Here is a 23,534-nt window from a genome sequence, read left to right on the forward strand (position 1 = left end):
CCCTAATTTGTGTACTCACTGTTCGGAATTAAGTGTATGCCTGGAATTCTTCATCCCATATATGAGACAGCAATGACTCCAGGAGCATTTTAATTTTGTTGACTGTTCTTTGAAGGTGCAAAAGGATGGAAACCTGGGCTGAGCCTGTTACTTACATCAACATATCCTTGACTAGACTTTTTTAGGTTATAAGAGAGCTATAAGGTCAGAAGAGCCTCTTAAATTATCTTACCAAAATTTACAATAGCATGTTAATATTTTAAATGTTTTAACATCTCATTTTAAAAACCATTACTATTACTATATAATTTTAAAAAGTGAATTTTTTAAATTGTAAGTTGTTTATTGTAAGATAATTTACAAATATCTTGCTGTCTTTAATAATTTGAACAATGGACCAACAGTGTCTTCTGACAAGGACAGCAGCAGGCGAAACAAAGTCAGCTGACTTAATTTCTCTCCTTTACCTGAAAAACAAAGTACAGAACAAGTAAAAATCAAACAATATTTTTCTGGAAAATGTTACTGTCAAGAGATGATAGGTATTTAAAGTGGGGTTTAATGAACTGAATTTACATTATAAAATGTTACTGTACACCAGTGATTCTGAAATTTTGGTCCATGGACCCTTTCATGGGTCAGTGAGGTCAAAACTATTTTCATAATAGTGTTAGTGTTTGTTTTATTCTCAGAAGCGTACAGTGGGTTTTCCAGAGGGCACATGATACATGACATCATAGCAGAATTACTGCAGAAATAAATAAGAATCCAGCTGTCTTCTATTAAGTCAGACATTAAGAGCATAAAAGGGGTCCTAAGACCATAAAGTTTGAGAACCACCACTCTTAACCAATGTATATTTAGTATCTTTAAAATAGTTACTAAGTCTCTATCCTCAATATTTATTTCCTTATGTCTCATCTGACCACTGAATCTAGATTTCCTATGACCAACACATTTAATAAATACAAATCTAAAAAAAAAAAAAAGCCCACTAGCATTACCCATATCAACCCAAGTATCTTAGAGAAACTGTTTCACAATTTCTAAATTAACTTCAATTACATCTGGCTGAGTTTCTTTTCTGGAGGAGTATGAAGAGAATGTGTAAAACAGTACCACTTTACCTCCTGTCTGAGGATGACACTTGATTTTCATTAATCCCTGGTTATTATATTAGAAGAAAAAGACAAAACAAGCATGTCAAGAAGCAATCCATGCACATATAATTTCCAACTAACAAGGTCCATTTCCTTACCCATTACCTTGAATATATCACATAAATAACAAAATATTTCTTAAAAACACATTCAATGATTGTTAAAAAAGTTATAGATTTTAATCTGGTTAGAAGGAACAAAACCATGTTCATGCAAGTAAGCAATACTATAGAACTATAATTGAAATCACTATTTTTTTCTATAAATAATATATTTAAAATTTTCAGGCTGGCAACTAATACTTGGCACTTCAAAATTTGTTGCTTATTCATGTTTTTTATTTTACTACTAAGTAACTAAATGTATTTGTTTTAAATATTAAAGTCTTTAACCAGAATAACTGATAGAGATTAGAGTGTGTGCTAATCCATTCATGTAAGCGATTGAACCTGGAAGCAAACAAGCTAACTTTTTACGTAAGGATTTAGACTACACTTTAAGAAAGTGAAAATTTAAGTCAGTTTCCAATTATCCAAATTTTGAATTCTTTTTTTTACTATGAGTTTTTTGCCACAATCTCCCTCTCCTTACTTCCTTTGATTCTGCTACTTTTTAGTCCAGTTCTCCCCATTCCTAATCGAGAAAGAAGAGCTTGTCCTCAATCTTGCCAAAGTTGTATCTTCACTGTTCATTCCTAGCACTCCCTTTTCTAGAACAAAAAAGGACCTTGGGTTCTCTGCATCTCACACAGCCCTCTGAAGTACTGAGTCTTAGGAACCCTTCAGAATGTACTTCCTTTCCCCAGGCTTCTCACATACAACATCAAAGAAGAAATCAGCATTGGCAATGGGACAAATAGCAAGGAGGATAGTGACAGGCCATTCAATACACACTGTACTCTTATCATGCAAATACAACATTAGTGACCAGGCTAAGAGATGGGTTAGTCCTAACAAAGCCACGCTTAGAAAGCACAGTAAGAAAGGAGGAAGGGTGCTTAGGACACAGCAAAGCTAATGGAGCCAGCTAACAACTTATAGAATAGTCTTTGTTGGCTTCATCAGTTTTATTTCTCTCTCTTTGGTATTCTACTCAGTTCTTCGTCTTGAGAGATGATACTTTTAAGGATTGAATTAAATGTTACTTTAATGATGAAGCTTTCCCTGGTTCCCAATAAAATGTTATTTCTCCCTTTTCTAAATTTCCAGTTAATACATTTATGGCACTTCATTCATTCAACCAACATTAAGGACATATGTGCCAGGTGATGGGGGCACAAAAGTTGAGTAAGACATGGTCTCCTTAGCCTCAAGAAATACACAAATAAAAAGGCAATTCTTAATAAAATGTTTTAACTTCCAACCCTTTAAAAATGTAAAAACATTCTTAACTCCAGCTCAGTTTGCTGACCTGCTCTACTGGAATTAATTTTCTTATTTAATGTCTGTCCTCCCCATGAAGACTGTGAGGCCTATGAGAGCACATACATTACCACTGAGGAGTGTCTAGTACAGAGCCTGGCACTTAAGAGACTAAAAATATAAGTTTTTTTAATTTGGGAGAGAAATAACAAGGATCTGAATTAAGAAAGTAGGCCTAATAAGGAAAAAGATTTAAGAGGTGTTCAAAAGGTAAGACGTGACCAGTTACTTGGAGATGAGCATGAATGAGTCAAAGATAACTAGCCACACATTTTATCTTTTATCATAATTATGTATGCTCTTATCCTATTAGAATACAAATGCCTTGAAATGGAGGATCATATCCTTCTCTCTATGATGCTACTGTGCCTAGCACATAGTACTTGTGCATTGTACTTGCACACAGTGGGTGTTCAATAATTTTTTTGAATAAAATTCCCATTATTTTAATCCTGGTTTCATAAACATTAAATCTTCTAGACAGACAAGAATTTTCTTGAGGAAACGGGTATACTATCTTTTGGTACTGATATAAAAAAAATTTAACAAAAATTCCTGGAACCTGCCACCATTCAATGATTTATTGATTTGCATGAAAACAAAACCAAAAGCAGTACTATATTTCAGAAAGCTTCATTTACTTGGTTTATAATGTTTCAATTCCAATGACATAGATATTATAAATGATACTGAATTATCCACATCCTTATTCCTAAAGCTTTAGGACAGTGAAAGCTAATATACTAATTCCTAAATAGAAGAGATCAAGCCTGAGCGTTTCCGTTGAAAAATCAGAATGACTTGGTGAGGTTTTCGTATCTTAAGAGTAAAGCTACAAGGTTAAGCAATGGATCATCTCATCTTTAACAGACAAAACAGAAAACTTTCAAGCATACAAAGGTTAAACTAGGAGAATGGAGAGATGAGAAAAACTCTGAAGGATATCTACAATTACTTACAGAGCTGCAGCACCAGAGATGATTTCAATCAATTCTTTTGTGATGACAGCTTGGCGGGTACGGTTGAATGTCAAAGTAAGTTTGTCAATCATCTCAGCTACAAACAAAAATAGATAACAAAATCTAAAACTAGAAAAACGTATTATTAATACATAAACTCATTCATAGAAGTATGTTGCTTAATTTAAAAATATGAGCGAGGAAATCAAGTTAAGGTGTCTGTTCTTGTTTGGGTATCTTGGTACAATAATTGGCTTCTCAAAAAGTTTTATGAAAATGTTTTTATATCTTCTATAGGATATCTTTTCAAAATACTTGCCAACCTACTGCTTCCTCAAGTAAAAGATAATACTTACCCCTACAAGGCAGAAAATAATTTCTAATTTTTCAGATGAGAAAATTCAGAGAAAGAGTAACTGGTCAAAAAATCTGTAGAGTCAATGGCAAAGCCCAGGGCTAGATCCTAGCTCTCTTGTATCCCAGTCTATTTAAAAGACGTCATTGTTTTTGATGCTAGGATCTTCACTGTTCCAGCAACAGAGTTCTCAGAAAAGATATATTGTATGCTTACAAGCATTCTTGCTAGCATTGTCCATGGCTGTCATCCTTGCACTTTGCTCACTAGTGGTGGACTCCTTTAGAGAGTAGTAGATGATGTTTGCCAGATTGTATTCTTGGTAATTTTGCAGCACGTCAGCATCAATATCATCATAGATACTCATGCTCTCTGTTAAAACAAATGATAAATTTCTTTGAAGTTCCACAGAACAAAGACTGATTTAATCAAAACCAGCTTACTAACATTAATATCTTTCATAAACAATTACAGAGTAGAAGTCAATGTAAGATAGGATAAACGAACCTGTTCTAATAGATTATATTATAGCAGATTTCCAGCAAAATGTAATGTGTAAATAAATTATTTGATATTTTACTTGTAGTGCTTAATAAAAATTAAGGAAGCCAAATTTCAATAACTTTACTAAATTTCAAGGATATGAAGGCCACTGGTTAGCACCTAGTATAGTGCCAGGGACAAAGCCAGCAGGCATTCAACAGATTTTTTATTTTATTTTAATAAATTAATGAAAGAACTGAAACCTGTATAGTGTTATACAAAAATCTCAATTTATTCATTTGATTATTGACGAAATCTGAAAGTGTCAGTCTGGAAAATGAGCAAGGGAAACCCTTTCTAAGGCTATGAAAGACAGGGAGAATTAGAAGCTGATGTGAATTTTAATTTTTATGTTGTAGAAATTTAGCAGCATACTTCAGATTCATTCGCTAGGGTTAAGTGACAGTACTGTTTGATCAGACTTAAGATGTTATTGGGTATAACCACTAAGAAAGAAAAAACAAGGCTAATTAAAAACCCATGACATGCCATTGCCTATTAGAGGTATGCCAATTTCAGAGATGTTAAAATGTTAAAAAGTGTATGCATTAGAATAGATGAAATATAGTACAGAGAAGGGGAGAAGCCTTAAAAAATGAAATCCTTTCCAGAATATTATTTTTGGATATTTCAGTTGGCAGTGATGACTTTATTCAAACAATAAAATAAGACAACTGAGTAGGCCAAGGTAAATCAATTTCAAACACTGTTCAAATCTGTTCTAGAGCTTCCGATTGATTGTAATTAGGTATAGTCCCCTTACATAGATAGTAACATGTCTTATCATGGCCCTCAATATATACTCATTTGTTTAGTCAATGAAGGAACGGAGTAAGATTTGTTTAAACGATGAATGAACTAAGACAGCATGAAGCTACTAACAGATGGTGCTACTCCAGCCTAGATCATTTTCCTACTGCTGAAAACAGGACATCCTAACAAACAATATTCTCATTAATGTACAAATCTCTCCTCTTTATATAGCAAAAATACCTGTCATACAAAAACTACTTACCAGCACTTGCAATGGTATTAAGGGAAAATATGGGCTTTTCATCTGTCTTATAGGAGATGACAGACCTAGAAAAAACAAAAACAAATATAATTTTCCAAAATAGTAAGTTTTAAACTGTTAAGCAGACATTTCCTTAAACAATTCAGTTCATGAAAATAAACTGCTTTGATTTTTAAATCTATCTTGCCTGAATCGATTAAAGATGATAGATCCTTCATCAAATTCATATCCAGAATTTAGTAATTCAAGGGCAATAACTGACGCATCTCCAAAAGTAGGGGGTTTCCTTCCTACTTCTTTGAATGTCACCAGAAACTGGTCAGAATGAGTCCTACAAGAAAATTAAAAGATCACATAAAATACTTTAACAAAATACTTCTGCTTGACGAACATAGGGAACAAGGATAAACATTATCACCGTGGATCAAATCTGGGGGTGAAGGGGTTCCCTGAGTTAAGTTGTTCCAAACATGATCATGCTTGCTCCTTTCCTTCAGCATCTGCAAAGAACTAATAAGGACTAAAAATAAGGCATTTCTTTTTTATATTTCTGTATTTTTCTTCTTCCAATCCTGATTAACTGTTTTTCATTTCTCATATTTCCAGGCTGTGATATATCCTAAAAGTTCTCATTTGGAATAGCAATAGCTTTTGATATTCTCACTGTATCGGAAGGAGAAGCAAAGACAAGTAGAAAAGAGGGAAAATCTATATTCTAATATACATTCTGGAAAGAACAAAAGCCACTCTCTGACTGTAAAATAGGTAACTAAAAAAGATACTCTGCTTAAATAAACTACCAAAGAAACTTCCATTTATTTATGCGTGCACCCTTTTGAACATAATATATATTTAAATTACCTATGAAGTATGCCCCTGATTTTATCACCAACTCCAACAAGCATAACCTCTTTTCCAGCTGCTGTGAGCGTGGCCACCTCACTTTTCATCTGTTTAGCAACTGAGGAATGAATAGCACCACAAAGTCCTCGATCTGAGGATACACCAATAATGAGGTGTTTCTTCTTGCCTTCAGGCACCTTAATATCAGCTTTTTCATAGAGAGCTTAAAAACAAACAAAAAGAATTTTTTAATAAGGAATAAACACTAAATACAGAAATAATCCCTAACTTACAAAACAGTTGGCTGTTTTCAAAATAATACATTTAAATTTAGGTGGCATATGATTAACAATATCAAAGCATTTGTGTACTTAGTCCATTTACAGTCAAGCTGAAAACCATAAAGGTCTAAATCTCTATATGGCAGAGGTCCCTAAAGGCCAATTAATGGCCAACTTATTTTAAATATTGACTACAAGAAACGTCTAGTACAATTAAAGTACTTGTAAAGAGACCAAACACAGAGGTATACCCACTTACCTAGATATGACTCTAGTCTAGAGAGCGTAAATCTCCACTATACAAGCAAAAGCGTAGGAAGCAAATATTGATGAGCTGCTTATATAATCTGCATATCAGATTCTTACAAAAACCGTGTACTTTGATGCCACTTTACTTTGACGATTACTTTAACAACCTCACTTTGTTGGTCCAGTCCTTTAAGAAGCAGAGGCCAAGGTGGGATTAAATGTGCAGGGATTTTTCTAGGCAAAATGCCTCAGAGAGAAAACAGGAAGGAAGCTGAGAGAGCACAAAGGTTGGGTGGACACTTCCTTAGACCACTGTGCAGTTTAAGCCAAGTTTGGCAAGGCTATTTGGGAGGCCCCAAGCCAAAACTGCAAATCAGAGGAGCCCCATGTCTCCCAAGAACAGGCCTGCCTTAGTATCCCTCCTGTGCGTAGTCACTGGCTGGGAGCAGCCTATGGGAAGTGTGGCCTGGGTACACAATGACAGATTTCATCAGCTGGCACCAATTATGCTCCCTGTAGTTACAAGGTGAATTTTCATGGCTGCCATATTCACCTACTTTCATAAAATTCCTAGTATTACTTTTCTCAGTGTAGGGCAGTGATTCTCAAATTTCAACATCTGAAGCCTCCCTCTCCTCAAAAAAAAAAGCAGAGAAATAAATAACCCTACAACTAGGGGAGTGGGGAGAGCTAACATTTAAGTCTCTTTTTATGTGAGTTTTATATTGTACAGCATATAATGTTTTAAATTTTAAAATATTTAAAAATATTTGCCACTTAATATCTAATAGTACCTTTTCAGTTTGAAGGTCTTACAAGCTGACTGGCAGTCTTAACTTGAATTTTTATTATGCCACAAATACTCTAATCAGATATCTCAGCAAGGTTCTTCTTTAGTAAATGAACAATTCTGTGGTTGGGGACTTTCTTGGTGGTGTGGGGGGGCAGACTAGTTGATTATACTTGTTCATAAAAGGTGACAGTGAAATAAAAGTGAAATGAATGATAGTGAAAAGAAACAATGATAAAATGATTTTTCCTTTTCATATCAATAAGCTAGAGGGTAATCTGTAAAGAAACTTTTTCCTTCCCAAAGTTGACCTAACCATAGGTTTTGACTGAGTAATTAAGTAAGGTAATTCAGTATGTAGGATACTACCAAATCAAAAAACCAAGCCTGTTGCCGTGGAGTCAATTCCACTTACAGAGACCCTACAGGACAGAGTAGAACTGCCCCATAGGATTTCCAAGGCTGTAATCTTTACAGAAGCAGGCTACCACATCTTTCTCCCACAGAGTTGCTGGTGTGTTCAAACCGCTGGCCTTTTGGTTAGGAGCTGATCACTTTAACCACTCAGCCACCAGGGCTCCTTGTAGGAGCACATATTAAGTGCCCACTGTACCACACATTCTACATTTACCAGATACCCAAGGATACAATTATGAATAAGATATAGTCCTAAATGAACTGAAAATTAGTGCCTTACTCTAGGCTAGACTTGAGAGTCAACCAACATTTACTGAACCACCAACTATGTGCTTAGAATTGTGTTACGCATACAGTGGGAGTCAGGAAGGTTGGAGCTGATAAGGATTGCTAAAACCTAGTCTATTAACTCTTCTCTATACCATTTAGGCCCTGGGGCCCTGGTAGCATAGTAGTTAAGACCTTGGCTGCTAATCAAAAGGTTGGCAGTTCAAATCCACCAGTCGCTCCTTGGAAACCCCATGGGGCAGTTCTACTGTCCTATAGCGTCGTTAGGAGTTGGAATTGACTCAACGGCAACAGGTCTGGTATACCAGTTAGGAGCCCTGGTGATACAGTGGTTAGCTCAGCTGCTAACTGAAAGGTCGGTTTGAACCCACTACCTACTGTACAGGAGAAAGATGTGGCAGTCAGCATCCATAAAGATTACAGCCTAGGAAACCCTGCGGGGCAGTTCTACTCTGTCCTATAGGGTCACTATGAGTCAGAATTGACTTGACAGCAATGGGTTTGGTGGAGATATATCAGCTAGGTAAAACTAAATATGGCATTTTTAAAGCAAGAAGTCATTTCAACTGAGGCCTTACACTCTTATCATTTCCTCATAGTAGGTTTTCTTAAGAGGTATAAATGCATGCTTGAGAAAACATCGAAGAACACAAGAAAACTACACAAGGGAATTCTACACCTAATACATAGGTATATTATTACATAGACATATGAATAGACAGATAATACACAGATACATATTATCTTCAATTTGGAAATAAACAAATTTTGCCATCTTCTAAAGTTGATGTTTAAACATTGCACTTATGTATTCTGTTGGTAAAAGCCATCTTTCTTTAGCCTTCATTTACTCCTATGTTTACTGAATACCTATGAGTCAGGCACTGTTACCAAGTCCCTGTTCTCAAGCAGCTTACATTCTACTGGGATAGTCAAATAATAGAACAAGTAGACAAGGGCATAATATGTCAGATTGTGACGTGTGAGAATGAAAAAATGAAGAGGTATAATGAAACTACCAACACAAAACTCACTGCTGTCAAGTCGATTCCGACTCATAGCGACCCTATAGAACAGAGTAGAACTGTGCCCCATAGAGTTTCCAAGGAGCACCTGGTGGATTTAAACCGCCGACCTTTTGGTTAGCAGCTGTAGCTCTTAACTACTACGCCACCAGGGTTTCCAATGAAAGTACATAAACTAATAAAACAGGATAATTTGGGATAGGTAGTTTGAGAAGGCCTCCCAAGGAGGTAGTATTTGAGTAGAAACCTAAATGAAGTGAGGCAGAAAGCCATGAGACTGTTGGGGGCGGGGTATTCTAAGCAGAGGAAAGAAAAGGAAGTGCAGCAATGTGAGCAAGGGGAGGAGTGGTAGGAAATGAGGTCACAGAGGTACAGGATCATGTACAGCCTTATAACAACTTTACCCATTGCTGTTGAGCCAGTACCAACTCATAGCAACCATATATGACAGAGTAGGGCTGTCCCATAGGGTTTCCAAGACTGTAAATGTTTACAGAAGCAGACTGCCGCATCTTTCTCCCACGGAACGGCTGGTGGGTTCGAAACACTAACCTTTTGGTTAACAGCTGAGCGCTTAACCACTGTGCCACCAGGGCACCACAGGCTTGTAGGCAATGATAAAAATTATATCCTAATTATAAAGGAAAGCTGTTAAAAATTTTTGGACGGGGCATCACGATCTGGTTCATGACTTAAAAATATCATGGCTGCAGGGTAGAGAAAAGACTAGTGGAGCAAGAGCAGAAGGACACAAGTTAAGAGGCTAAAACAGCACTGAGGAGCAGTGACTAAAGTACTTCCTTAAGAAGACATGAACCAAAACTTGAAATTTGGATACCCCTGAGTTGAGATTACTGAGGCTGAGTGGTGGGTAAATGGGGGTTCACTGTATGATTTTCTTTACTTTCATATTTGTGTAAAATTTTCAGTACTATAAAGTTAAAAAAGTATTCAGGTGGCTTTAAATCAGTAGGAGACAGAATGATAATGTAAAAGCTAAGAGAGGGAATATAATTACACCCTCTCCTCAACATGGTTAGGTTCCAAAGACCACGTCATTATATGAAATCGTCGTTTTGCGAAAATGGAGGATGGCATCATTACACAACTACCAAATTACATCATTTACATCATTTTACATAACTGCCAAAACCACCTAGAATCATGGCGCAGCCAAGGTGGCACACAACTTTAACTATCACAGCAGCGTTACTCTCGACTTGCATCTCATTACTGCCAGACATCCATTGTTAATGCGCAAAATAGTCGGATAGCAGATTTTTTATTACTGTCGTAAATGTGAAATGTTGGATAAACGAGTTAGTCGATAAGTGAGGAAAGTTGTAATGGGAATTTTAACAGTTAAAGAGAAGAGTTAAAACGGGAATTTTTCAATTCATTTTCTTTCCAGTATAGCTTCACTATTTTATTTATTACCAAGATGAAACAAATTCGTAGTGAAATACGTATCACAAAAAATTAACGTGCAGCTGCTCACCAAAAGGTTGGTGGTTTGAGTTCAACCAGAGGTACCTCAGAGGAAGGCCTGGCAATCTACTCCTGAAAAATTAGTCATTGAAAACCCTACGGAGCACAGTTCTACTCTGACATGTGAAGTTGCTATTGAGTCAGAATCCATTTGATAACAACTGGTACTGGCACCATGTCACGTCTCTTCTCCAATAACAAGATTAACCAAGAATGTACTATATAACGTTATAAAGGAAAAATGTTTTCAGTCTTATAAACGGATAGGAACAGGGATGAAGAAAAGTATCTTAAAATGAAAGTTTTCAGCTTTTTTCCCTGCTTCCACATCATGAGGCATACCCATGACTACACAGTCAACATTCACTGCAAGTACCACCTCCCACCTCCCAGCATCCTGCAGTCCCAAAATATCACCACATTACAAGGTAACAGGATGAAATCAAGCACTTGAATTTGATGTACTACATTTCCAAGTTCTTTTGATAGTATAATAATCTAGTAGGAAAAATTTCAGAGTATTTTGAATGCCAATTTAGTCACTTAGGTTAATAAATACCTGGGCTCTGAGGCCAAACCATGTAGGTTTACACAGGGGCTTTTTGCTACTTCCATATGTGACATTGGGCAAGTTATTTAGCTTCTGTGTGCTTTAGTTTTTCTCATCTGTAATGCAGAGGCTATAACAGTTCCCACCTCATACGATTGTTGTAAAAATTAAATGAGTACATGTAAAGAACTCAGAACAGGCCTGGCATCATCATAAGCATGTAATAAAAGTCATTATTAATGAGAGCTTTCTGTTAATCAGTTTTTTTTAGTTTGTGAATTATACTCTTCTCTTACCCAGAGATCCTATTCCATATACTCGAGCCGGTTTTAGCTCCCTCTCAGCTCGGGCATATTTTGCTGCTGCTACCATTTTCATAGACTTGGTAATTTTCTGGATGTTTTTGATCGACTTTAGTCGCCTGGTAACTGAAAAATACAAGTGCCTTGTTAAGGTAAAGGAATTACAGGATAATTTCATTTGTGAATTTATTGAAATATTTTTCTAAAGTGTAAAGTGAAATAAATAGCACTTTGATCATTAATACACAGTGGATGAATGATGCTAAACTAAGCTTACTTTTAGAACTAATACTAGTAAAAGGAGATCAAGACTAACTGCTACTTAGGACAAGCAAAATGGCAACATAAGATGACAGTACGTTATACATTTAAAACATTAAAAGATACTGAAAATGGTTTTTAACAATATATTCTGTAACATTATTGTCATACATGGATAAATAATATTTTCTAATTATATAATTATCATTATACAGAATCAGATCAAAATTTTCTCGTATGTCACCTCATACACTGGTCTTTTGCAAAAACAGGTCCAATGTCTCACAAATACAACAAAGATTCATTTTATCAATTTTGACCAAATACATAATGGGTTAAAGCTGTATATCTTTGAAAGTATGTTTTGTTATTTGTCTTTTAATTCACATACTGAAACAAAGAAAATACTTACTATCTTTCAAAGTTGCCATATTTCGAACTTGGGTCCTGAGAATAAAGATTTTAAGAGCATTTCAGTATTTTTGAAAAGTAGCTCCATTATACAAGAAAAACTTTCCAAGTTAATATATTTAACAAATGCCCCACAGAAATAATCTATCAAATACAGCACTCTGAATATATATGAATGTCTATATATACTTTAATTCCTTAATACTGATACCAAACCCTGTATCAAAGGCCTCGTTTTATCCTACCTATCTAACACAAACTTTCCATTAACGTCACAATGGCATTCACATATGCTCTATTCCCACCTCTGTGTCTTTGCCTGTATTATTATTTCTAGGACAGAAAAGTCCTTTCCCTGGCTAGGCTATCCAACTGTATTAAGATCTAAGCCAACCAAAAACCCACTGCCGTCGAGTTGATTCCGACTCATAACGACCCTACAGGACAGAGTAGAACTGCTCCATAGGGTTTCCAAGGAGCGGCTGGTGGATTCGAACTGCCGATCTTTTGGTTAGCAGCCCAGCTTTTAACCACTCTGCCCCCTCTGAAAAGCATTCCTTGACTTCCTTAGTTCACAGCAATCTTCTCAAATAACACTTATAGTTGACTATATATTCTAACATGACTACATGTGTGAAAGTATAGTTTGTCTGAAAGAACTGTTAACTTTTCCAAGTCAATTCAACATTTACTCAGCAGCTGCTATATTCCCTGGTGAATAGGACATGGTCTCTGACCACAAGAAGTATACAACATTAAAACCATAATGAAAACATAAAGTTTACATTAAATATTTTCCTACAGTCTTTAAAGTATTTATACAAGAGACAGGTGACTTATGCATAAAAGTCAAAATGATTTGACTTTTTTCTAACCCTGCCATCCTTACATAACTAAAACACTAATACCATGTGAATACATAATACATATGACTTATGGTCCCTAAATAACTTCATTTTTCTTTTTTATTAAGTGTCATTGTCACATAGGTTTATTTTCTTCCTTCCTAAGGTCCCAGTCTTTACATCAAACCTCAGGTAGGAATCTTACAACTGAAAAGATATAAAACTGTTAAAGACAAGAGTAAACATCCTGATTAATTCTTCATAGTTCTTTCATTACTCAGAAATTTATGGAGCACTTACTATATAAGAGGAACTGTACTAGGTGCTAGACACAAAGATGAATATGAGAGGATCTCTGCCCTAGAAAAGTTAAGTCTAGTGGATAAGACAGTATGTTATAACACGTTAAATTACCTTTCAGCCCTTGAAATCATACAAAGCACCTGTATTGGTCAGGGAAAGTTTCATGGGAGAATTGAAGAACAAGTAAATTTGTGCATAAAAAAGGGTCTATGGAGGGCATTCTGGGAATGAGATCTAGTTTTGAAAGAAGTAACAGTGAGAAATGGTAGAAGATGAAGCTGGAGACAAAGGTTGGGGTTAATAAGTTTAATTATTTTACAGGTAGTAGGGACACAGTGAATATTTATAAAACCCACAAATTAGTTTTTCAGTAAAGACCTTGGATGGCAGTGAAAAGCATACAATGAAGCTGTACTACTGATGACATGGGGACTGCATACGGGATTGCTGCAGCTTTCAGACAAAAGAGTTAAAAACCTGGACTAAGGTGTTGGCAAAGTTGGGAGCAAGTTCCTAGAGTCAAGAAGAAAATAAGGATGAAATAAAGGTTTCTAATTTAATGATCAGAGTAGATGGCATATTATTAACCAAGATAGGAAAACTTGATGAAGATGATTTCCCTGGAAATAATGAATTCTGAGTATGATACAGTTAAGAAGACTATGGGGCCAGATGAAAATGTCCAATGTCTGGGAATAAGGAGAGGTTTTGGGATTGAAGAAACTATCAGTAGACATGGCAGTTGATGCCACACCAAAAAAAAAAAAAAAAAAAAAGCTGGTAGAATTAAAGAAGATTAGGAACAAAACTTGTCAACAAACCAACATTTAAGTGACAGTAATGGCTTAAAAGAGCAAATGAGTAAGAACTGTGCACAGAAGCAGTGAAAGCAGCATGGTATTTTCAAAGAGCTTGGGATGGAAGGAAGGAGGTAGGTAAGGTGGTAACCTAAAAGTAAGGATCAAGGGAAGGCTGTTTTAGGATGGAACTTGAAGCTAAGGAAAAGGAGAAAGTGGAAAGGAAAGGACTTAGAACAAATGAAAAAAATAATGAAAAATTCAAATGTCTACATGGGTCAGATAGGTAACACACATGAGTGAAGAGAGCAGAGTAGATGGAGATAATAAACCCAAAAGCCCAGGCTGGAAGGAGCAGCTGCTACTCTGTTCTATTCAATTGGGATCCTAAGTATCATTTTACAACAGTCTTAACAGTAACATTTAAAACAAAAATATGACACAAGTTTTTTAAAAAGCCATTCAGTCAAAGCAATATACACACTATTGAGCTACTTGGTTAATTGTCTTTATTTTACTTATTTCATGGAAAATGAAGGTGTATTTTCTAGGTTTTCAAGTGCCCAAATAATCTCTAAATTTTAAAACGATCTAACAGAAATATAAAAATAAAGTAAAATAATATTATTTCTACACCTAGAGAAAAAAAATTGGATTATCTCTGAGGATTCCAGGTACTCAACCTCTACCAGTTTGCTGATGCAAATTAAAAATACTGTATGAATGGCTTCCTAATAATCTGCAAAAATTACCATAATAGGTATTTCTGGATATTTCCTAAGTTGAGGATTTTTGTACTGAGATACTGACAATAAGCTTGTACTGAAATACTGACAATAAGCTAGAGATATTGTTAGGCTCATCTCAATCCATGAAATAAAATGTAAAATAATCTTTAAAAAAGTTCAAAGCTTCCAAGGGTGCATGGAAAATATTTAGGTATGTGGTTTGTTCCCTACAGAGCAGTTTGTCACAGGGAAACAATAAAAAACAACCAAAAGTGTCCAATAGGAGACATATTAATTAATTAGCCAATCAATACAATGAAATATTAGAATATCATGAAAAATGATATAGAAAACAACACTGAAAGATGTTCACAATAAAGTGGTGTTAAAAAAAAAAAAAAAGCAGGTGTTACAGTGACGTCAGATTTCAGCTCCAAGCAAGATAAATAACAAAAAAACTACACCTAGGTATAGCATATTCAAATTGCAGAAAACCAAAGACAAAGAGAAGATCTTGAAAAAAGGGGGGAGGGGGGACCTTTCCTATAAAGAAACAATGATAAGAATTACCCCCGACTTCTCTTCAGAAATCATGTAAGCAAGAAGGGAATAAAGTGAAATTTTTAATGTGTTAAAAGGAAAAAAAAAATCAACCTAGAATTCTGTACCCAATGAAATTATCCTTCAAAAGTTAAGAAGAAATACTTTTAGACAAACAAAAATGTAGGAAATTTGTTGCCTTGTAAGAAATTTTCAAAGATTTTCTATTGAGAAAAGGAATAAATGAAGGTAAAATAAAATCTTTTCTTTTTCTTATTCTTAATTGATCCAATATGTAACTTTATTCAAACTAATAATAACAACAATGCAATGGGTGATTATAGCACATGGATAAGTGATGCTATTAAGGGACAAGAGGGAAGAATTGGGGATATTTTGCTATAAGGTACTTGCACTTCCCATGAAGTGGTATAATGTTATTTATAAGTGGTCTTAGATTAGTTGTAAAAGTTGTAAATGGTTGCTGTGGCCACAATTAAATAATTTTTTAAAAAACTACAGTTGATATGCTAAAGGAGAAGAGACAATGGAGTCATATAAATTGCTCAGTTAAAACCAGAAGAAAGAAAAAGAGGGGAAGATTTAAAAAAAAAAATAAAGTACAACAAATAGAGATCAAAATAGATCTACTATGCTAACACTAATCAAAAGAAAGCTGGTGTAGCTATATTAATTGCAGCCAAAGCAGATTTCAGAACAAGGGAAATTATCAGGGACAAAGAGGGTTGAATGATAAAAGGTCAATTCTCCAAGAAGAGCTAACAATCATTAATGGATATACAACTAGTGTCAAAATACAGGAAGCTAAAACTGATAGAACTGCAAGGAGAAATAGACAAATTCACTATTATAACTGGAGACTTTAATATCCCTCTATCAGTGATTGGCAGATCCAGCAGGCAGAAAATCAGTACGGATTTAGTTGAACTAAACAGCACCATCAATCAACTGGATCTACTTGACATCTATAGAAAACTTCAACAATAGCAGAGTACACATTCTTCTCAAGCTCATATATAATGTTCACCAAAAAAGATCAAAATCAGGTCCATAAAATACTGCTTAACTATTTAAAAGTATAGAAATCATACAAAATGTTTCTCAGACCACAATGGAATTAAAATTAGAAATCAATTAAGAGAAAGACAGATGGAAAATCCAAAATACTTGGAGATTAAAAAACACATTTCTAAATAACACGTGGGTCAAAGCGGTCTCAAGAGAAATTTAAAAATATTTTGAATTAAATAAAAAAAATTCAACTTATCAAAATTTGTGGGATGCAGCAAAAGCAGTGCTAAGGGGGAATTTACAGCATTAAGTACACATTTTAAAGAAGATCTAAAATCAATAATCTAAGCTCCCATTTTAGGAAATTACACAAAGTGGAGCAAGATAAGCCTAAAGCGAGCAGAAGAAAAGCAAAATTGAACAGAAATCAGTAAAATTGAAAACAGAAAGTTAATAGAAGAATGAATGAAACCAAAAGCTGGTTCTTTGAAATGATCAATGAAATTGATTAGCTTCTAGCCAGGCTAACTAAGACAAAAAGAGAAGACACAAATTACTAATATCAGGAATGAAAAATGTACCATCACTACTGATCCCACAGACATTAAAAGGATGATAAAGGAATATTATGAATACGTCTATGCCCCCAAATTTGCTAACTTAGATGAAATGGACCAATTCCTTGAAAAACATAAACGACCAAAACTCACACAGCAGGAAGTTAATCTGAATAGGCCTTGTTTTAGTGATCTAGTGCTGCTACAACAGAAATACCATAAGTGGGTGGCTTTAACAAACAGAAATTTTCTCACAGTGTAGGAGGCTAGAAATCCAAATTCAGAGCACAGGCTCTAGAGGGAGGCTCTCTGTAGGCTCTGGAGGAAGGTCCTTAGTCTTTTCAGCTTCTGCTTCCTGGTTCCTTAGAGATCTCCATGTGGCTTGGCATCTATGTTACCCTATTTCTACTTCTGTTGCTTGCTTCTTTAATCTCTTTTATATCTCAAAAGAGACTGACTCAAAACACACCCTACACTAATCCTTCCTCATTAACATAACAAAGACAACTCTTTCCCAAATGGGATTATAACCACAGATAAAAAAACTTGCCTTCTAGTCAATTCTGACTCATAGTGACCCAACAGGACAGAGTAGAACTGCCCCACAGGGTTTCCAAGGAGCGCCTGGTGGATTTGAACTGCCGACCTTTTTGGTTAGCTGCTGGTTAGCTGCTGAACTCTTAACCACTACACCACCAGGGTTTCCTAACCACAAACACAGAGGTTAGGATTTATAACACATATTTTTTGGGGGACACAATTCAATCCATAACAGGCCTATATCGATTAAAGAAACTGAATCAATAATAAAACCAAACCAAACCTGGTACCATCAAGTCGATTCCAACTCACAACGACCCTACAGGATAGAGTAGAACTACCCGATAGGGTTTCCAAGGAGTGGCTGGTGATTTGAACTGCCGACCTTTTGGTTAGCAGCTGAGCTCGTGACCACTGCACCACAATAATTAATAACCTTCCAACAAAGATCACATCAGGCCCTGATGACGACGTCACTGGTGAATTCTGCCAAACATTTAAGCAATGATACCAATCCTGTACAGGAACACTTCCTAATTCTCTAAGCCCATGATTACTGTAATACCAAAACCAGACAAATCACAAAAATGGAAAATTATAGATTAATATCTCATGAATACAGACGCAAAAATCCTCAACAAAATGCTAACAAATCAAATCCAACAATGTATGAGAAGAATTAAATACGGCAATCAAGTGGGATTTATCCAGGTATGCAAGGCTAGTTCAACATTCAAGAGTCAATTGTCGTGTCAGGTACTGTTGAGTTGATTTTCAACTGAGAGAGACCCCATGTGACAAAGTAGAAGTGTCCCATAGGGTTTTCTAGGCTGTAATCTTTACAGGAGTAGATCTCCAGGTCTTTCTCCTGCATAGTTGTTGGGTGGGTTCTAACACCTAACCTTTCAGTTAGCAGCCAACTGTTTAACCATTGTACCACCAGGGCTCCTTAAAGAGTCGATTAATATAATCTAAAAGAAAATCATATGATCACATCAGCAGACGTAGAAAAAGCAGTTTGACAAAAATCTAACATCCATTTATGATAAAAACTCTCAACAAACTATGAAAGAGACACTTCCTTAACCTCATAAAGAACATCTACAAAAAATGTACAGCTAACATTATATTTAATGTTGAGAAACTAGATGATTGAAAACAAGACAACGATGTCCCCTCTCACACACTATTAAGACAAGAAAAGGAAATAATAAAAAGCACACAGATTGGAAAGGAAGAAATAAAACTGTCTCTGTTGGCAGATGATATGATTGTCTGTGTAGAAAAGTACAAAGAATTGACCAAAAACTCCTGGATTTAATAAGCGATTATAGCAAGATTGCAGGATACAATGTTAATATACAAAAGTCAGCTACATTTCTACTTATCAGCAACGAACAACTGGAATTTGAAATGCAAAACTCTGATGAAAGAAATCAAAGGATATCTGAATAAATGGAAAAATATTCCATATTTATGGATAAGAAGACTTAATATTGTTAAGATGTCAATTCTTCCCAACTTGATCTATAGATTCAACACATCCCAATCAAAACCCCAGAAAGTTATTGTGTGGATGTAAACAAACTAATTCTAAGGTTTATATGGAAATGCAGAAGACAAACAACAGCCAACACAAAAATGAAGAACAAAGTTGCAGGACTGATACTACTCAACTTCAAACTTACTATATATCTACAGTAATCAAGACAGTGTTTATAGCAGCATTATTTATAATCAATAAAGCCTGGAAGCAAACAAGCTGTACTTCAATAGATGAATGTATAAACAAACATTGTACAGTACATCCATACCATGGAGTACTACTCAACAATAAGAAGAAATGAGCTATCAAGCCACAAAAAAGACATGGAGTAACCTTAAATGCATAATGCTAAGTGAGAGTCCCTGGGTAGTGCAAACTGTTAACACACTGCTACTAACTGAAAGGTTGGCAGTGTGAGTCTACCCAGAGGCACCTCAGAAGAAAGGCCTGATGATCTACTTCCAAGAAATCAGCCATTGCAAACCTTATGAAGCACAGTTCTGCTCTGACACACATGGGGTCGCCATGAGTTGGAATTGACTGAATGGTAACTGGTTTTGTTTTTTAAGTGAAAGAAGTCAGTCTGAATAGGCTATATACTGTATCATTCTAATTACGTGACGTTTCGGAAAAGGCAAAACTACAGAGACAGTAAAAAAGATCAGTGGGTGCCAGGGGTGCGGCGGGACAGAGAGGAAGGATAAATAGATAGGGTACCGGAGGGTTTATTTATTACTCTAAAGTTATACACTATAAGAAGTGACATTTTTGACATTATGGTTTTAGGCAAAGACTCCAATTTAATTGACGCAAGTTTCTAGTCAGAGAATATCATATGGACCAAATTTGAACTACATGCCATGTTTAGATGAAACACAAAGTTTTGTTTTTGTACGTATGACAGGTGAGGTTTGAAGAGACAGCATCTTTTATGATTCTTTATGCTGTGCACATGCCCTAATTCCACGTTTTAAAGCACTCTCATGTTTAGCCTTCACCTAGCTTTAGGGCTATCTGTCTATGCTACAACTTTATTTTTTAGGTATAATTTGAGTGCAGAATAACCATGAAATGAATGAACTATATTTAGGAGGAGCTTACTCTTTGACTATACAATTTTTGCAAATGAGAAGATAAATTTCTCAATTAGAAGACTTACTAACAACCTGCATATGCAGGTGACATAACCTTCCTTGCTAAAAGCAAAGAGGATTTGAAGCACTTCCTGATGAACATCAAAGATTAACAACGATTTTAAGGATGACACAGGACCAGGCAGTGTTTCGTTCTGTTGTACACAGGATAGCTATGAGTTGGAACCAACCTGACGGCACCAAACGACAAGAAATCCTCTAGAGATTATTTGAGAAATTGAAATGTATCAAACAGAGTGGATGGAGAATCAAATGGATTGTTCGACTTACGGCCATTGGTATCCTATTATAAAATAGCACCGTTTTAGGGACTATTGAACACCAAGGAAATAGATATGTATTTTCTCAGACTTGAGGACAGTAAAATCAGGAACTCTTTTTCTCAAATTTCTTCTATTTTCTTAAATGTTACCTCGCAATACCCATTTTTAAAATGGGTTTAATTTCCAAAAAACTTAAGGTATTTTGCTGATACTCAAAGCAAGTATAAAATAATTCACCATGATTTCAATTAAGCCTAATTCTTCATTAATGATAGCTAACTAGTTAGTATAGTTATAATTATGTTGCTGCTGTTGTTAGATGCTGTTGAGTTGGTTCTGACTCATAGCGACCCATGTATAACAGAACTAAACACTCCCCAGTCCTGTGCCATCCTCACAGTCATTGCTGTTTGAACCAATTGTTGCAGCCACTGTGTTAATGCATCTTGTCGATAGCTATAATAATTAACTGTACTTTTAGAAGTGTTCAGTAATCAAATCCCCTGCCTCCTCAGGGATCTGTAAAGGCAAAGGTTTTTAATCCCTCTTTCCACCCCAGTTCTGTGGAGTGTGAAACATTAAGTTGGTTTTAATTTCTGAATTTAAAAAACAATAATATTAACAGGCAGAGAAAGGGCAGAAAAGGCAGGAAAGACATTAGGCACCCTAAGTGATGTACAAGGAAGAGAACAGGCTATGTTTAACATAGTGGAGCACCAATGTTCTGATTTAAAACCAATGTTCCAAAGGGATTAAGGTCAAGACTATGACCTTTATTTGCTGATTGAGGTTCCAGTTTAGGCCCTAGCAGTAGTTGTCTCAGATTAGCACTCTCGTTTAAAACAATTTTTATTAAAAGAGCTTCAAATTGTTTTACAAGTGTTTATTTTTTTCTTTCATTATTTCTAAAATTTTATGTAAAACATTTTGTCCTAGCTGCAGAAACTCTTTCTACTTTTTAAAGATCAACCTGGGTGCTACTGAAAGTTCCAAAAATACTGTGACAGATAACATTAGCACACAGTTAGATGAGGGAAGGAGAGCTGATCTATGTTGTGTGCCAGAAATTGTGCTCTCAAGTACCATGAAACTCAGTGAGACCATGGCTATTTGTTCATCATCACATTTTAGGACTTAATGACAGTGCCAACTTGATATAGAGTAGGCACGCAACAAATAACTGCTGAATGATTAACAAATAGTACAACCTGGAAGCTGAGAACTCAACTACAGTGACTGAATTCCCATAATTGTTTCAATTTTAGGAAAAAAAAAAAATGACTTCCAATGCAAGTCCACCAAAAATTGTATGTACTTTTACACTTTAGATTTAATTACCTCATTCCTCTGAAAATCTTATATATTGTTATAAATTCTTTGCTTAATGAAAAATGTATCTATTTCAATTAATGCTTTATAGTCCCTTCACATAATTAGGATACTAAAATCTAATTTAGTTCCTTAGAAATCTCCCTTACTACAAAACCAAGGAATTGCTATGACACAGCCTATAGGCAATAATCCCTTTAGTACTACGTCAAAAATTCCTCTAGACCGTAAGATTAAAAACACTTCATCCTATTACATAGTACCACCCACAAACCAAGTTTTATCTGCCTATTCCTAGGCCTTCTGCTATGCAATCTTTTCAGGAAGCAATCTGTAAAATCCTTGAAACTTGCAGCACCCTTTACCTGCATGGTTGTTAACAGATGGCACATATCTCCTCCTCCCTCAGGACTCTGGGACAATTTCATGACCTCGCAGGGTTACTACTTCAGCATAATGGTTTCATGACAGTATGAGGTGTCTTTCCCTTCTCCTTGCAACCGACTGATCTTTACGGTCCCTTCTGCATCAAAACTACCATCAGCCCATGAGAACATCTTTTAATTTCATCTTCCTTTTTCCAGTGCCTATCAGAGCGCCTGCTAAATACAAATAGCAGGTGCTTAATAAACATTCTGACTGAATCGAACTTATAGGTTTATTGTGCTCTGCACTGGAGCCCTGGTGGCGCAGTGGTTAAGAGCTCGGCTGCTAACCAAAAGGTCAGCAGTTTGAACCCACTAGCCGCTCCTTGGAAACTCTATGGAACAGTTCTATCCTGACCTATGGGTCGCTACGAGTAGGAATCGACTCGATGGCAACAGGTTTGGTTTTGTTTTGGTGCTCTGCACTGGCCCACTTCAAACTCTGCCCACCACTGGAAGGTTTCAAAAGACGTCAAGGACATAAAGCACAACCTTCCTCTACACTTTTTCTTAGGTACCCCCCCCACCCCCACCTTGGGGGCTCTGCTAAGGACTCCACAATACTAGTTGCCTGGCACGTAGTAGGTACTCGATAAGCATTTGTTAGATGAATGAATTCAAGAACGTGCTGAAATTACTCAATCCCAAAGTCTAAGATTACCACTCCTCTTGCCCCTCACCCCGCCCCAATAAGCCTCAGGAGACATGGCGTGACCTTGCACTGACTTGCCGTCTCCAGCCTCTCTGCGCGCCCTTGCGGGTTCTAAGGCGCTTCTGCAGCTTCACCGGGCCTCTGCTGGGACAAGGAGGCCTAGTCCAGCCCTGAGATTCCGGGTCCGTGCTACACGCCTCCATTCCTTTCTCGTTCCCACCTGACTGAGCTCTTCCATCCCTCCCAATTCTCCGGTTCCTACCGCAAGCTGCCATACCATTGCGGCTGCAGAGCCCAAGCCGAGACCCCAGCGAGGCTTGCCCGAGAGAACATGGTGTTTGCTATCAGCCTTGCTGAAGGTCGGTCAGACGAGCCTCACCACGCATGCGCGGAAGCTTCCCTAGTCGCTACCACCTCACGGTCTTCTTCGGTCTCGCTTCCTGCCGCCAGACGGAGGGAAAACTC

The 23,534-nt window shown here is 36.3% G+C and overlaps 1 protein-coding gene across 2 annotated transcripts; it reads right to left on the reverse strand.

The window, feature by feature from the left end:
• Nucleotides 1–330: 330 nt before the first annotated feature.
• Nucleotides 331–23,505, reverse strand: ATP5F1C (ATP synthase F1 subunit gamma). Of its 2 annotated transcripts, none has more exons than XM_004379701.3 (10): nucleotides 23,347–23,505; nucleotides 12,360–12,394; nucleotides 11,681–11,812; nucleotides 6,315–6,519; nucleotides 5,641–5,784; nucleotides 5,454–5,518; nucleotides 4,112–4,267; nucleotides 3,541–3,637; nucleotides 1,128–1,164; nucleotides 331–467 (listed from the first exon to the last, which is right to left on the reverse strand). In XM_004379701.3, exons 1-9 carry the CDS (start codon nucleotides 23,400–23,402, stop codon nucleotides 1,158–1,160), a joined length of 897 nt encoding a protein of 298 aa, XP_004379758.1. In that variant the 5' UTR covers nucleotides 23,403–23,505; the 3' UTR covers nucleotides 331–467; nucleotides 1,128–1,157. The 2 variants fall into 2 exon arrangements, with proteins under 2 accessions (XP_004379758.1, XP_023590157.1); XM_023734389.1 differs by lacking the exon at nucleotides 23,347–23,505 and adding an exon at nucleotides 22,358–22,764.
• Nucleotides 23,506–23,534: the final 29 nt, after the last annotated feature.

The sequence above is a fragment of the Trichechus manatus genome, unplaced genomic scaffold (assembly GCF_000243295.1).
Source record: "Trichechus manatus latirostris isolate Lorelei unplaced genomic scaffold, TriManLat1.0 scaffold00067, whole genome shotgun sequence".
NCBI classification, from domain to species: domain Eukaryota; kingdom Metazoa; phylum Chordata; class Mammalia; order Sirenia; family Trichechidae; genus Trichechus; species Trichechus manatus.

Coding starts and splice junctions, on each gene's coding strand:
- ATP5F1C (XM_004379701.3), bottom strand. CDS start 23,402: ATGTTCTCTCGGGCAAGCCTCGCTGGGGTCTCGGCTTGGGCTCTGCAG. Junction 11,813..12,359: donor TATGGCAACTTTGAAAGATA/GTAAGTATTTTC, acceptor TGTATTTTTCAG/TTACCAGGCGACTAAAGTCG. Junction 3,638..4,111: donor CAATGCTAGCAAGAATGCTT/GTAAGCATACAA, acceptor TTTTGTTTGTAG/CTGAGATGATTGACAAACTT.